The sequence below is a fragment of the Anolis sagrei genome, chromosome 12, assembly GCF_037176765.1.
Source record: "Anolis sagrei isolate rAnoSag1 chromosome 12, rAnoSag1.mat, whole genome shotgun sequence".
In the NCBI taxonomy this organism is placed as follows: Eukaryota; Metazoa; Chordata; class Lepidosauria; order Squamata; family Dactyloidae; genus Anolis; species Anolis sagrei.
The window spans coordinates 7,548,910-7,562,312 of NC_090032.1; the positions used below are offsets into that span (position 1 = coordinate 7,548,910).

Sequence of the window (13,403 nt, forward strand, 5' to 3'; positions counted from 1 at the left end):
GGAGGCAATGGCAACAGGCCTTCATTTTTGGCACTCTTGAACGCCCTGAGGCCTCGGCGTATCATCCTCCTCTAAGCCAGCTGCATGCTTCAGAGCTTTCTTTTCCGATTGCTCCACTTTTACACTTCATTACTCCACTTTTGCAAAGTCTCCTTGGGATTGCTGGAGTGGTTTGTATGCCGTACCTTGCAGAGTTCAGCCAAGGTAGCCGGTTTCTCTCCGCCAGCATTACGACGGCAATGTCAAAGTATCATCGCTCTATACTGTATTTCCCAAATCGATTGAAATATAATATCGTGAAATCACTGGGTTGCTGCGTGTTTTCCAGGCTGCATGGCCATGTTCCCGTAGCATTCTCTCCTGACATTTCACCTGCATCTATGGCAGGCATCCTCAGAGGTTGTGAGGTCTGTTAGAAATGAGGAAAACGGGCCAGCTAAACACCTTCCAACAAAGGATTCCCCCAGGCAGTAAGAAGCCAGGCTAGGCCATCCCAGAAGCATTCTCTCCTGACATTTCGCCTGCATCTAAGACAGGCAGTAGTAAGAAGGCAGTAAGAAGCCAGACTTTGAAAACTGTTAGGCCATTCCAGAAGCATTCTCTCCTAACATTTCACCTGCATCTAAGACAGGCATCCTCAGAGGTTGTGAAGTCTGTTGGAAATGAGGAAAATGGGCCAGCTAAACACCTCCCAACAAAGGATTCCCACAGGCAGTAAGAAGCCAGGCTAGGCCAACCCAGAAGCATTGTCTCCTGACATTTCGCCTGCATCTAAGATAGGCATCCTCAGAGATTGCAAGGTCTGTTGGAAATGAGGAAAACGGGCCAGCTAAACACCTCCCAACAAAGGATCCCCCCAGGCAGTAACAAGCCAAACCTTGAAAAATGTTAGGCCATTCCAGAAGCATTCTCTCCTGAGGTTTCGCCTGCATCTAAGACAGGCGTCCTCAGAGGTTGTGAGGTCTGTTAGAAATGAGGAAAATGGGCCAGCTAAACACCTTCCAACAAAGGATTCCCCCGGCAGTATGAAGCCAGACTTTGAAAACTGTTAGGCCATTCCAGAAGCATTCTCTCCTGACATTTCACCTGTATCTAAGACAGGAATCCTCAGGTTGTAAGGCCTGCTGGAAATGAGGAAAATGGGCCAGCTAAACACCTGCCAACAAAGGATTCCCCTAGGTAGTAAGAAGCCAAACCTTGAAAAACAGGACCGTCCTGGGCCCGGTCCTGTTCAACATCTTCATTAATGACTTAGATGAAGGGCTAGAAGGCAGGATCATCAAGTTTGCAGACAACACCAAATTGGGAGGGAGAGCCAAGACTCCAGAGGACAGGAGCAGAATTCAAAACGATCTTGCAAGATACTCCACTTAGGCAGGAAAAAGGAAATGCAAAGATACAGAATGGGGGACAACGCCAGGCTCGAGAGCAGTACGTGTGAAAAAGATCTTGGAGTCCTCGTGGACAACAAGTTAAATATTGTGTCCAATTCTGGGCAACACAATTCAAGAGAGATATTGACAAGCTGGAATGTGTCCAGAGGAGAGCGACTAAAATGATCAAGGGTCTGGAGAACAAGTCCTATGAGGAGCGGCTTAAGGAGCTGGGCATGTTTAGCCTGAAGAAGAGAAGGATGAGAAGAGATATGATAGCCATGTATAAATATGTGAGAGGAAGCCACAGGGAGGAGGGAGCAAGCTTGTTTACTGCTTCTATGGAGACTAGGACAAGGAACACTGGCTTCAAACTACAAGCCAAAGGAGATTCCATCTGAACATGAGGAAGAACTTCCTGACTGTGAGAGCCGTTCAGCAGTGGAACTCTCTGCCCCGGAGTGTGGTGGAGGCTCCTTCTTTGGAAGCTTTTAAACAGAGGCTGGATGGCCATCTGTCAGGGTGATTTGAATGCAATATTCCTGCTTCTTGGTAGAATGGGGTTGGACTGGATGGCCCATGAGGTCTCTTCCAACTCTTTGATTCTATGATTCTATGAAAGTGACACTTTTGGACAGTTTCCCCTTTTTGCGGAAAGCCAAGACGTTGACACAGCCGAGGAAACGGCACTCTCCAAACCTCTCACCGGGTCATTCCTTTGAGAGTTGGAAGGGTCCCTAAAGGTCATCTAGTCTAACCCTCATCCAAAGAAGAACCCATTGCTAAGACGCTCCGTCAGAGGCAGCCCTAGGTAATTTTCAATTGTAAGAAAACAGTATTTTGGCGCCCCCTCCCCCAAACCAATCACTGATACATATTTTCTGTTTGTCGTGGGAGTTCTGTGTGCCATATTTGGTTCAATTCCATCATTGGTGGAGCTCAGAATGCTCTTTGATTTGAGGTGAACTATACATCCCAGTAACTACAACTCGCATATGTCAAGGTATATTTTCCCCCAAGAGCGCCCCTGGGCGAAATCAACTATACCGCAACGGCTTACTTTGCGTAATGGTTGAGCCGCTCCTGTGCTCCGTTTGGCTCCTGCTTCCCCTCGACCTACTTCTCTCCCCTTACGCTGCCTCCTCTGCTCCAAGGACCATCTAATCCCCTTCTCCTTGCTGAAATAGCACTTCCCTAACGGAGAGCATCTCTGAAATGCCGCCTGCTCCCTCGGGTCAATTTTTAGAACGTTCCACCGACCTGCGCACTCTCCGGCCGCCTCACAACCCTTGCAAGAGCCACGGCGGTGCATGCTCCAAGGCTCACATTCCCCCCTCCATCCTTGTGTGAGATTCCTAAGGAAACTATTCCGGGCCTTTCAGGAGAAGGATGCCACAGGCTGGTATCTCATCAAAGAAGGGCTCCAATTATGGAGATGGCAGATTTAGCTCCCTTGCAACGGTCACCTCCTGGGAATGGGCCTTCTTGCTCAGCTTGGGAGGGGAATTGAGTCTTCTGTCATCCCGCTTTTGGATCCGACTGCTTTGCAAATGTCCCAGTTTCTGTGAGTTGGCGTTGTCCGTAGACAACTTCAAGGCCATGTGGCCGCATGACTGCATGGAACACCATTACCTTCCCGCTGGAGTGGTACCTATTGATCTACTCACATTTGCATATAGGAGCCCCCGGTGGCACAGTGGGTTAAACCTCTGCACCAGCAGGACTGAAGACCAACAGGTCGCAGATCCCATCTACCTCCATCCACAAATAGGAGGTCAAGGTGGTTAACATCACAAAGAAGGTGACGCAGTGGGTTAAACCCTTGTGCCGGCAGAACTGAAGACCGACAGTTCGTAGGTTCGAATCCAGGGAGAGCACGGATGAGCCCCCTCTGTCAGCTCCAGCTCCTCATGCGGGGACATGAGAGAAGTCTCCCACAAGGATGATAAAACATCAAAACATCCGGGCGTCCCCTGGGCAACGTCCTTGCCGACGGCCAATTCTCTCACACCAGAAGTGACTTGTAGTTTCTCAAGTCACTCCTGACACGACAAAAAAAAAATCGCATGTTTTCGAACTGCTAGGTTGGCAGAAGCTGGGATTAACAGTGGGAGCTCACCCCACTCTCCGGATTTGCTTACGATTGAAAATTGCCTAGGGCTGCCTCTGACGGAGTGTCTTAGCAATGGGTTCTTGTTTGGATGAGGGTTAGACTAGATGACCTTTAGGGACCCTTCCAACTCTCAAGAGAATGACCCGGTGAGAGGTTTGGAGAGTGCCATTTCCTCAGCTGTGTCAACGTCTTGGCTTTCTTTTGGTCACCAAGTTTAGCAGCGTCCCCTGGGCAATGGATGAGCTCCCTCTATTAGCTCCAGCTCCTCATGCAGGGACATGAGAGAAGCCTCCCACAAAGGTGATAAAACATCAAAACATCCGGGCGTCCCCTGGGCAACGTCCTTGCAGACGGCCAATTCTCTCACACCAGAAGTGACTTGTAGTTTCTCAAGTCACTCCTGACATGACAAAAACATTTTTTCGCATGTTTTCGAACTGCTCGGTTGGCAGAAACTGGGTTTAACAGCGGGAGCTCACCCCGCTCTCCGGATTTGAACCAGTGACCTTTTGGTCACCAAGTTTAGCAGCGTCCCCTGGGCAACATCCTTGCAGATGGCCAATTTTCTCACACCAGAAGTGACTTGTAGTTTCTCAAGTCACTCCTGACACGACAAAAAAACATGCATGTTTTCGAACTGCTAGGCTGGCAGAAGCTGGTGTTAACAGCGGGAGCTCACCCGCTCTCCGGATTTGAACTGGTGACCTTTTGGTCACCAAGTTTAGCAGCTCGGTGGTTTAACCCACTGCGCCACCAGGGGTGTTAGTTGGTCCTAATTGTTTCTTGTCTGGAATTCCCTATTTTATCACTGTTCTTTATTTACTGTCCTGATTTTAGAGTTTGTTAATACTGAGAGCTAGATTTTGTACATTTTCATGGTTTCCTCCTTTCTATTGATATTGTCCACTTGCTTGTGGATTTCAATGGCTTCTCTGTGTTGTTAGAGCGGTCCCGCATTTCTCTCTAGGAATCCCTTGGTCCTCCAAGGTGACTCTGAGGCTGAGCAAAAAATTAATTGCCTTGGAGATCTTCGAGATTTCTAAAGAAGGGTTCGAGCAGTTTGTAAAATTTGTATCGCCCCCCTTTATGAGTACTTTGGTCCCCTAAAAGGTAAAGGTTTTCCCCCGACATTAAGTCCAGTCGTGTCCGATTCTGGGGGGTGGTGCTCATCTCCATTACTTAGCCAAAGAGCCAGCATTGTCCATAGACACATCCAAGGTCATGTGGCCTGCATGACTGTATGGAGCACCATTACCTTCCCACCTTTGGGAAACTGGGAGGCGAGTTGAGTCTTCTGTTGTTATCCTACTTTTGGATCCAACTGCTTTGCAAATTTCCCAATTTCTCATGCTTTCCGCTTTTCCCCTTTGCTTCGGTTGACTTCAATCATTGCAAACTTCCAAATGCAAAAAGGAGTTTGCAGTCTTGCAGTCAGATAGCAAAAAGTGCGGAGGAGAAGTTGAGTTAAGGCTTAGGCTGGGGCATTAACCCTTCCACGTTGACGCAGGCAAAAGCAAACTGCTGCATAGCCTCCGAGCTTTTTTGTTTTCCCCCATTTATCACTTTTGTTATCCATGCCACACCGATATCAATTGCCCACATATGTAAAACTAGCCTTCCCCTGCCATGCGTTGCTGTGGCCCAGTCTGTGTATATGTGTTTTGTGTGTGTTTGCACATATATATGTGGTTTTGCACATGCGTTGTAATGTAATTTTTGTTTTTTGGCTTTTTAAGTGTCTTCTGTGTTCTTCAGTGTTTTTATGAGTGACTAGCCGTTCCCTGCCACGCATTGCTGTGGCCCACTCTGGTGGTCATGGGGGTTCTATGTGGGATGTTTGGCCCAATTCGTTGGTGGGGTTCAGAATGCTCTCTGACTGTAGGTGAACTACAAATCCCAGCAACTACAACTCCCAAATGTCAAGGTTCTATTTTCCCCAAACTCCACCAGTGTTCACATTTGGGCATACTGAGTATTCATGGCAAGTTTGGTCCAGATCCGTCCTTGTTTGAGTCCACAGTGCTCTCTGGATGTAGGTGAACTACAACTCCAAAACCAAAGGACACTGCCCACCAAACTCTTCCAGTATTTTCTGTTGGTCATGGGAGAACTGTGTGCCAAGTTTGGTTCAATTCCATCGTCGGTGGGGTTCAGAATGCTCTTTGATTGTAGGTGAACTATACATCCCAGCAATACAACTCCCAAATGACAAAATCAATTTTTTGAGTGAAAGACATACGTTGGGTTGTTAGGTTTCTTGTGTCCAAATTTGGTGTCAATTCATCCAGTGGTTTTTGAGTTATGTTAATCCCACAAACGAACATTACATTTTTATTTATATAGATGGTCACATGTTGGCCTGATAGGTGTATTGTGTCCAAATTTAGTGTCAATTTGTCCAATTTGTGTTAATCCCACAAACGAACGTGACATTTATATAGATGTCATAGGGAAAGCCCAGCTTAGCTACGGCTTCGGACTTATAATCACAAAAACAACCAAATTACAATTTTTCTGCAATTATTATTTTTTTTAAAAGGGGAGGTAAAGGAAGGCATTTGAGTAAAGATGACCAAAAATCTGAATTGCAAATAAAATGCAAATATACAGAATGGGGGACGCGTGGCTCGAGAGCAGTACAAGATCTGGGAGTCCTTGTGAACAACAAGTTAAACATGAGCCAACAATGTCATGCGGCGGCAAAAAAAGACAATGGGATTTTGGCCTGCATCAATAGGAGAATAATAATAATAATAATAATAATAATAATAATAATTAATTAATTATTAATAATAACAGAGGCTGGATGGCCATCTGTCAGGGGTGATTTGAATGCAATATTCCTGCTTCTTGGCAGGGGGTTGGACTGGATGGCCCATGAGGTCTCTTCCAACTCTTTGATTCTATGATTCTAATAATAATAATAATAATAATAATAATAATAATAATAATAATATAAATAAATAAATAATAATCCAGGGAAGTCATGCTATCCCTCTATTCTGCCTTTGTTAGAACACAACTGGAATACTGTGTCCCATTCTGGGCAACACAATTGAAATGTTGACAAGTTGGAATGGATCCAAAGGAGGGTGACTCAAACGATCAAGGGTCTGGAGAACAAGCCCTATGAGGAGCAGCTTAAAGAGCTGGGCATGTTCAGCCTTCAGAAGAGAAGGCTGAGAGGAGACATGATGAGGGCCATGTATAAATACGTGAGAGTTGACAAGCTGGAATGTGTCCAAAAGAGGGTGACTAAAATGATTAAGGGTCTGGAGAACAAGCCCTATGAAGAGCGGCTTAAAGAGCTGGGCATGTTTAGCCTTCAGAAGAGAAGGCTGAGAAGAGACATGATAGGCATGTATAAATACGTGAGAGGAAGTCATAGGGAGGAGGGAGCAAGCTTGTTTTCTGCTTCCCTGGAGACACGGAACAATGGCTTCCAACTACAAGAAAGGAGATTCCATCTGAACATAAGGAAGAACTTCCAGACTGTGAGAGTTGTTCAGCAGTGGAACTCTCTGCCCCGGAGTGTGGTCGAGGCTCCTTCTTTGGAGGCTTTGAAACAGAAGCTGGATGGCCATCTGTTGGGGGTGCTTTGAATGTGATTTTCCTGCTTGTTGGCAGAATGGAGTTGGACTAGATGGCCATGAGGTCTCTTCCAACTCTAGGATTCTATGAAAAAATTGGAAACAACTACGCCCACTGAGGACTGGCTGAAGGAGCTGGCTATGTTCAGCTTGGAGAAGGGAAGACTGAGAGGTGACATGTTGCATCCACATTTAAATATCTGAAACTATGTCATGTTGAAGATTATTTTCTGCTGCGACTAGAACATGAGCCAATGGATTCAAATTACAAGAAAAGAGATCCTGCCCTAGCATTTTTACTGTAAGACTTCCTCAGAGGGTGGTGGACTCTTAAACAGCAGTTGGATGGGTGTCTTCCATTGTAGGGGATGGGACAAGATGCCCTTTGGGGGTCCCTCTATTATTCTCTGATTGGAACTGGGGGTCTTCTCAAATGTGATACAGACCCGGGTTCTGTATCTGGGAGTCAGAGAGACATATTTGGACTTTGCTGTTTAGAGACGTGGAAATTGCCAACTCTGCATTGCTGGGCAGCTCCTATTTGGGAAGTTGGTGAGCTGTTTGATATCATGCCTTTCTTATGCCTCCAAGCACTGGGCAACCCATCCTCATCACTTTAGTAGGTACAAGGGCAAAAGCAGTCTCACTTTTGGTCCCAGAACTCTATGTTCCATAATCCATGTCGACACTAACCTCCGTGGATACCGAAACCCAAAAGGGTTCCCCGTATCCGTGGTGTCTTTTCATGTACGTTTCCCCCTTTTCTGTGGACACCAATCTTAACTACCTATTCACTAAGTTGCCTTGGTATCCATGGACCTTCATGTATGCGTCTTAAACTTCTTCCCCTCCCTATAAGAGGTAGGGTCCCTCTCGGTACACTTGAGAAACTGCAAGTCGCTTCTGGTGTGAGAGAATTGGCCATCTGTAAAGATGTTGCCCAGTTTAAGTTTAAGACACCTGGATATTTTGATGTTTTACCATCCTTGTGGAAGGCTTCTCTCATGTCCCTGCATGGGGAGCTGGAGCTGACAGAGGGAGCTCATCTGTGTTCTCCCCGGATTCGAAAATGCGACCTGTCGGTCTTCAGTTCTGCCGGCACAAGCGTTTAACCCACTGCACTACTGGGGGCTCTTCCTTCTTTGCGATGCTAACTATGGGAGGCCAGAGAAAATTGGACCTTATAGGCATAGCTACAGGAGTGGACATAAAAAAATTTCATGTCTGGAGTGACTTGAGAAACTGCAAGTCGCTTCTGGTGTGAGAGAATAGGCTGTCTGCAAGGACATTGCCCAGGGGGGTGTTTTGATGTTTTACCATCCTTGTGGAAGGTTTCTCTCATATCCCCGTATGGAGAGCTGGGGCTGACAGAGGGAGCTCATCCGTGCTCTCCCTGGATTCGAACCTCCGACCTGTCAGTCTTCAGTTCTGCTGGCACAGGGGTTTAACTCACTGTGCCACGGAGGGCTCCTAGTGGACACAGTGTGGACAAAATAGTAATAATAATAATAATAATAATAATAATAATAATAATAATAATAATGGGATCTGCACGCATTATTCGCCGATACATCACACAGTCCTAGACACTTGGGAAGTGTCCGACGTGTGATCCAATACAACAGCCAGCAGAGTGATCTTGTCTGCTGTGGACGCATCTTGTTGTGTTTCAAATAATAATAATAATAATAATAATAATAATAATAATAATAATAAAAAATTTATAACCCATCCTCTCTCCCCAAAGGGACTCAATAATTCTCCTTGCTCATGACATTTCTCGAGCATTTAGAAGTATAGGCATCTCAAGAAAAGGGACCTGGGGAATGTCCGCGCACGGCAAACAGGAGAGTCCTTGGAGTCTATGATTTGCAGTGTCTGCAATACATTGGCGGTCTGAAGAAACATTTCATGCTGAGGGATCGGAATTGCTATCCAGAGGGGTGACATCGAATCACTTCAGTGTCCCTTCATCCCTGGAGATTGAATGTCACCCTTCATTGTATTGTTGAAAGCTTTCATGGCCCGGAATCTCTTGGTTGTTGTGAGTTTTCCGGGCTGTATGGCTATGTTCCAGAAGCATTTTCTCCTGACGTTTTGCCTGCATCTATGGCAGGCATCTTCACAACCCCAGAGGATGCCTGCTATAGATGTAGGCAAAACGTCAGGAGAGAATGCTTCTGGAACACAGCCATTAAGCCCAGAAAACTCACAACAAGTCACCATTGCAATTGCGAAGGATGGTGAGTGCTTCTCTCTGCTCTCCAAATATCATTTTGTGCTTCCTAGGATGAGTGGTGGCGCAGTGGGTTAAACTGCTGAGTCTCAGGTTCGAATCCGGGGAAGTGGCGTGAGCTTCTGCTGTCAACCCCAGCTTCTTCCAAACCAGCAGTTTGAAAACATGCAAATGTGAGTAGATGGATAGGCACCGCTCTGGCAGGAAGGTAGTAGATGGATAGGTACCGCTCTGGTAGGAAGGTAACACCGCTCCATGCAATCATGCCAGTGGCCACATGACCTTGGAGGTGTCTACGGACAACGCCGGCTCTTTGGTTTAGACATGACTGGACTTAATGTCAGGGGACAACCTTTACCTAGGATGAAGCAACCTCCCTCCATTGGTCCTGTCATGGCCAACAGTGGTCACTTGGCAGCCCTAGTGGCCTCTGCTTCTTCAACATTAGTGTCTAGCTAGCATAAAGATACAAGAAAGGAGATTCCATCTGAACATCAGGAAGAACTTCCTAATTGTGAGAGCTGTTCAGCAGTGGAACTCTCTGCCCCGGAGTGTGGTGGAGGCTCCTTCTTTGGAGGCTTTTAAGCAGAGGCTGGATGGCCATCTGTTGGGGGTGCTTTGAATGTGATTTCCCTGCTGAATGGGGTTGGACTGGATGGCCCATGAGGTCTTTTCCAACTCTATGACTCTATAATCTATATAAATAAACATGTAATGTTCGTTTGTGGTATTCACAGAACTCAAAAACCACTGGACCAATTGATACCAAATTTGGACACAAGACACCTAACAACCCAATGTATGTCCTTCACTCAAAAAAATTGATTTTGTCCTTTGGGAGTTGTAGTTGGTGGGATTTATAGTTCACCTACAATCAAAGAGCATTCTGAACCCCACCAACGATGGAATGGAACCAAACTTGGCACACCGTTCTCCCATGACCAACAGAAAATACTGGAAGGGTTTGGTGGGCAGTGTCCTTTGGTTTTGGAGTTGTAGTTTACCTACATCCAGAGATCACCGTGGACTCAAACAATGATGGATCTGGACCAAACTCTACACTAATACTCAATATGCCCAAATGTGAACACTGGCGGAGTTTGGGGAAAATAGAATCTTCACTTTCGGGAGTTGTTGTTGCTGTGATATATAGTTCACCTACAATCACAGAGCATTCTGAATCCCACCAATGATAGAATAGGGCCAAACCTCCCACACAGAACCCCCATGACCACCGGAGTGGGCCACAGCAACGCGTGGCAGGGGACGGCTAGTTAAGTATAATGAAATACTGTTTTGTTATTGTATTTTTGTATATTTTAAGTTTCAATGTTTTTGATCGTATGTTTTAAGTTTTAATGTTCTTGATCGTATGTTTTAAGTTTTAATATTTTTGATAGTGTATTTTAAGTTTTAATGTTTTTTATAGTGTATTTTAAGTTTTAATGTTTTTGATAGTATATTTTAAGTTTTAATGTTTTTGATAGTGAGCCATTTGAAGTCTCCGTATCGAGAGATAAAGCAGGATATCAATCAATCAATCAAAACCAGGTTTTTCATAGGATCATAGAATTTGCAGAGTTGGAAGAGGCCAATGCAATTTTCCTGCTTCTTGGGAGAATGGGGATGGACTACATAGCCCATGAGGTCTCTTCCAACTCTATGATTCTATGATTCTATGATAGGTGACCTTCCAGGCTACCATCTTTCCCTTGAGTCAGGGAGATGATGAGAGTAGCATTGCATATGAGTGCCAATGGAGTGCCCACATGCCCACCGACACCCTTTGCCCCTGCCTGGTCTTTACCTCCAGAATCAGCTCCTCCAGCTCAAACTGCTTCTGGGAGGCCCTGTCATCCCCCACCGGATCGTGGTAGAGCAGGGCTAGGATGTCATACTTCTTCAGGATGGCCTTGTAGTTCTTGGCGTTGATGTCGACGACCCGGTCCACCCCATCATATTCGGGGAAATCCAGCCCCTCCTCGCCCCGAGTAACAGGGCCACAGGCCACGGCCAGCAGCAGTGCTGCCCACACCAGGTCGAAGCACCTCATCCTGACCTGGTTGGGTTTGGGCTTCTTCTGCCCTCTTGATCGAAAGCTGCCAAGGGTGGGGAAGGCAAGAAGAAGGCAAGGAGAGGAAGGGGTGCCCCAAGAGTCCAGTGGCGGTCCTCTTCTCCCCGAAAGGGTGGCCCTGGAGGGAGAGAGAGAGACCTGTCGCCCTCCACTTGCCCTCTTCTTCTCCTTCTTCTTGCTTTCTTCTCCTCCTTGGCTCCTGCCTCCCTTTAAGGTGACAGCTGGCAGGGTGAGGGAGCCCGAACTGGAGGCGCCTGGACTCTTTGCTGACACAGTGGGGAGGAGGAGCAGGAGGAGGTGGCAGCGGATGGGGGCCCCACCAGGTTGTCAAGGGTGGTGACAACTACTCGGAGGGGTGCTGAGCTCCCAAAGCCAAGGCGAAAAGCCATAAAAGAGCCGGAGGGGGAGGGCGCTGGGGACGGAGGGCCGCCTTATCCCAAGGCATTTGGCACTGCTCCGGACACACTCCACCCCTCCGCTCCCTGCCTATATATGTATATGGTGGACATATAGGCCGCCCCCTCCCTGTCTCCCAAAATGCTGCTTGGCTCCCACCTTGGAGATCCCTCCTTGGAGTCGCACCTGCTTAAACGTGCCTTGGGGTTGCCAGGGGAGAAAACAGAGAGGGCTCCTCTGCCTTTATTGATTCGGGTTGATCTTGGTGGGTAACAAGCCACAGCTTCCAAAATCCCATCTTGTGGTACAGGCAACCAAAGCCATATAAAATCCAGATTCTCTGCTCTGAACTGGATAATATGCCAGTGTCATCGAGGGCATCCCAGGCCCCGCCTTCAAGCCGGTCTGACCAGCAGCAGGGAGTTCCACAGTTCTTAGATCAGTGGTTCTCAACCTGGGGGTCGGGACCCCTGAGGGGGTCGCAAAGGGGTGACAAAGGGGTCACCAAAGACCATCAGAAAACACAGTATTTTCTGTTGGTCATGGGGGTTCTGTGTGGGAAGTTTGGCCCAATGCTATCATTGGTGAGGTTCAGAACGCTCCTTATAGAATCATAGAATCAAAGAGTTGGAAGAGACCTCATGGGCCATCCAGTCCAACCCCCTGCCAAGAAGCAGGAATATTGCATTCAAATCACCCCTGACAAATGGCCATCCAGCCTCTGCTTAAAAGCTTCCAAAGAAGGAGCCTCCACCACACTCCGGGGCACAGAGTTCCACTGCTGAACGGCTCTCACAGACAGGAAGTTCTTCCTAATGTTCAGATGAAATCTCCTCTCTTGTAGTTTGAAGCCATTGTTCCGCGTCCTAGTCTCCAAGGAAGCAGAAAACAAGCTTGCTCCCTCCTCCCTGTGGCTTCCTCTCACATATTTATACATGGCTATCATATCTCCTCTCAGCCTTCTCTTCTTCAGGCTAAACATGCCCAGTTCCCTAAGCCGCTCCTCATAGGGCTTGTTCTCCAGACCCTTGATCATTTTAGTCGCCCTCCTCTGGATACATTCCAGCTTGTCAATATCTCTCTTGAATTGTGGTGCCCAGAATTGGACACAATATTTCAGATGTGGTCTAACCAAAGCGGAATAGAGGGGTAGCATTACTTCCTTAGATCTAGACACTATGCTCCTATTGATGCAGGCCAACATCCCATTGGCTTTTTTTGCCGCCACATCACATTGTTGGCTCATGTTTAACTTGTTGTCCACGAGGACTCCAAGATCTTTTTCACACGTACTGCTCTCGAGCCAGGCATTGTCCCCCATTCTGTATCTTTGCATTTCGTTTTTTCTGCCTAAGTGGAGTATCTTGCATTTGTCACTGTTGAACTTCATTTTGTTAGTTTTGGCCCATCTCTCTAATCTGTCAAGATCGTTTTGAATTCTGCTCCTGTCCTCTGGAGTATTGGCTATCCCTCCCAATTTGGTGTCATCTGCAAACTTGATGATCCTGCCTTCTAGCCCTTCATCTAAGTCATTAATAAAGATGTTGAACAGGACCGGGCCCAGGACGGAACCCTGCGGCACTCCACTTGTCACTTCTTTCCAAGATGAAGAGGAAGCATT

General features: G+C 46.9%; 1 protein-coding gene across 1 annotated transcript in view; it reads right to left on the minus strand.

The window, feature by feature from the left end:
• CASQ1 (calsequestrin 1) overlaps positions 1-11,795 on the minus strand; it is a 46,332-nt gene extending 34,537 nt beyond the window's left edge. Inside the window, exon 1 of the mRNA XM_060758133.2 lies at positions 11,120-11,795. Coding sequence (XP_060614116.2) covers positions 11,120-11,365 — 246 coding nt within the window. The 5' untranslated portion in view covers positions 11,366-11,795. The remainder of the gene's footprint in view (positions 1-11,119) is intronic.
• Between the last annotated feature and the right edge of the window lie 1,608 nt (positions 11,796-13,403).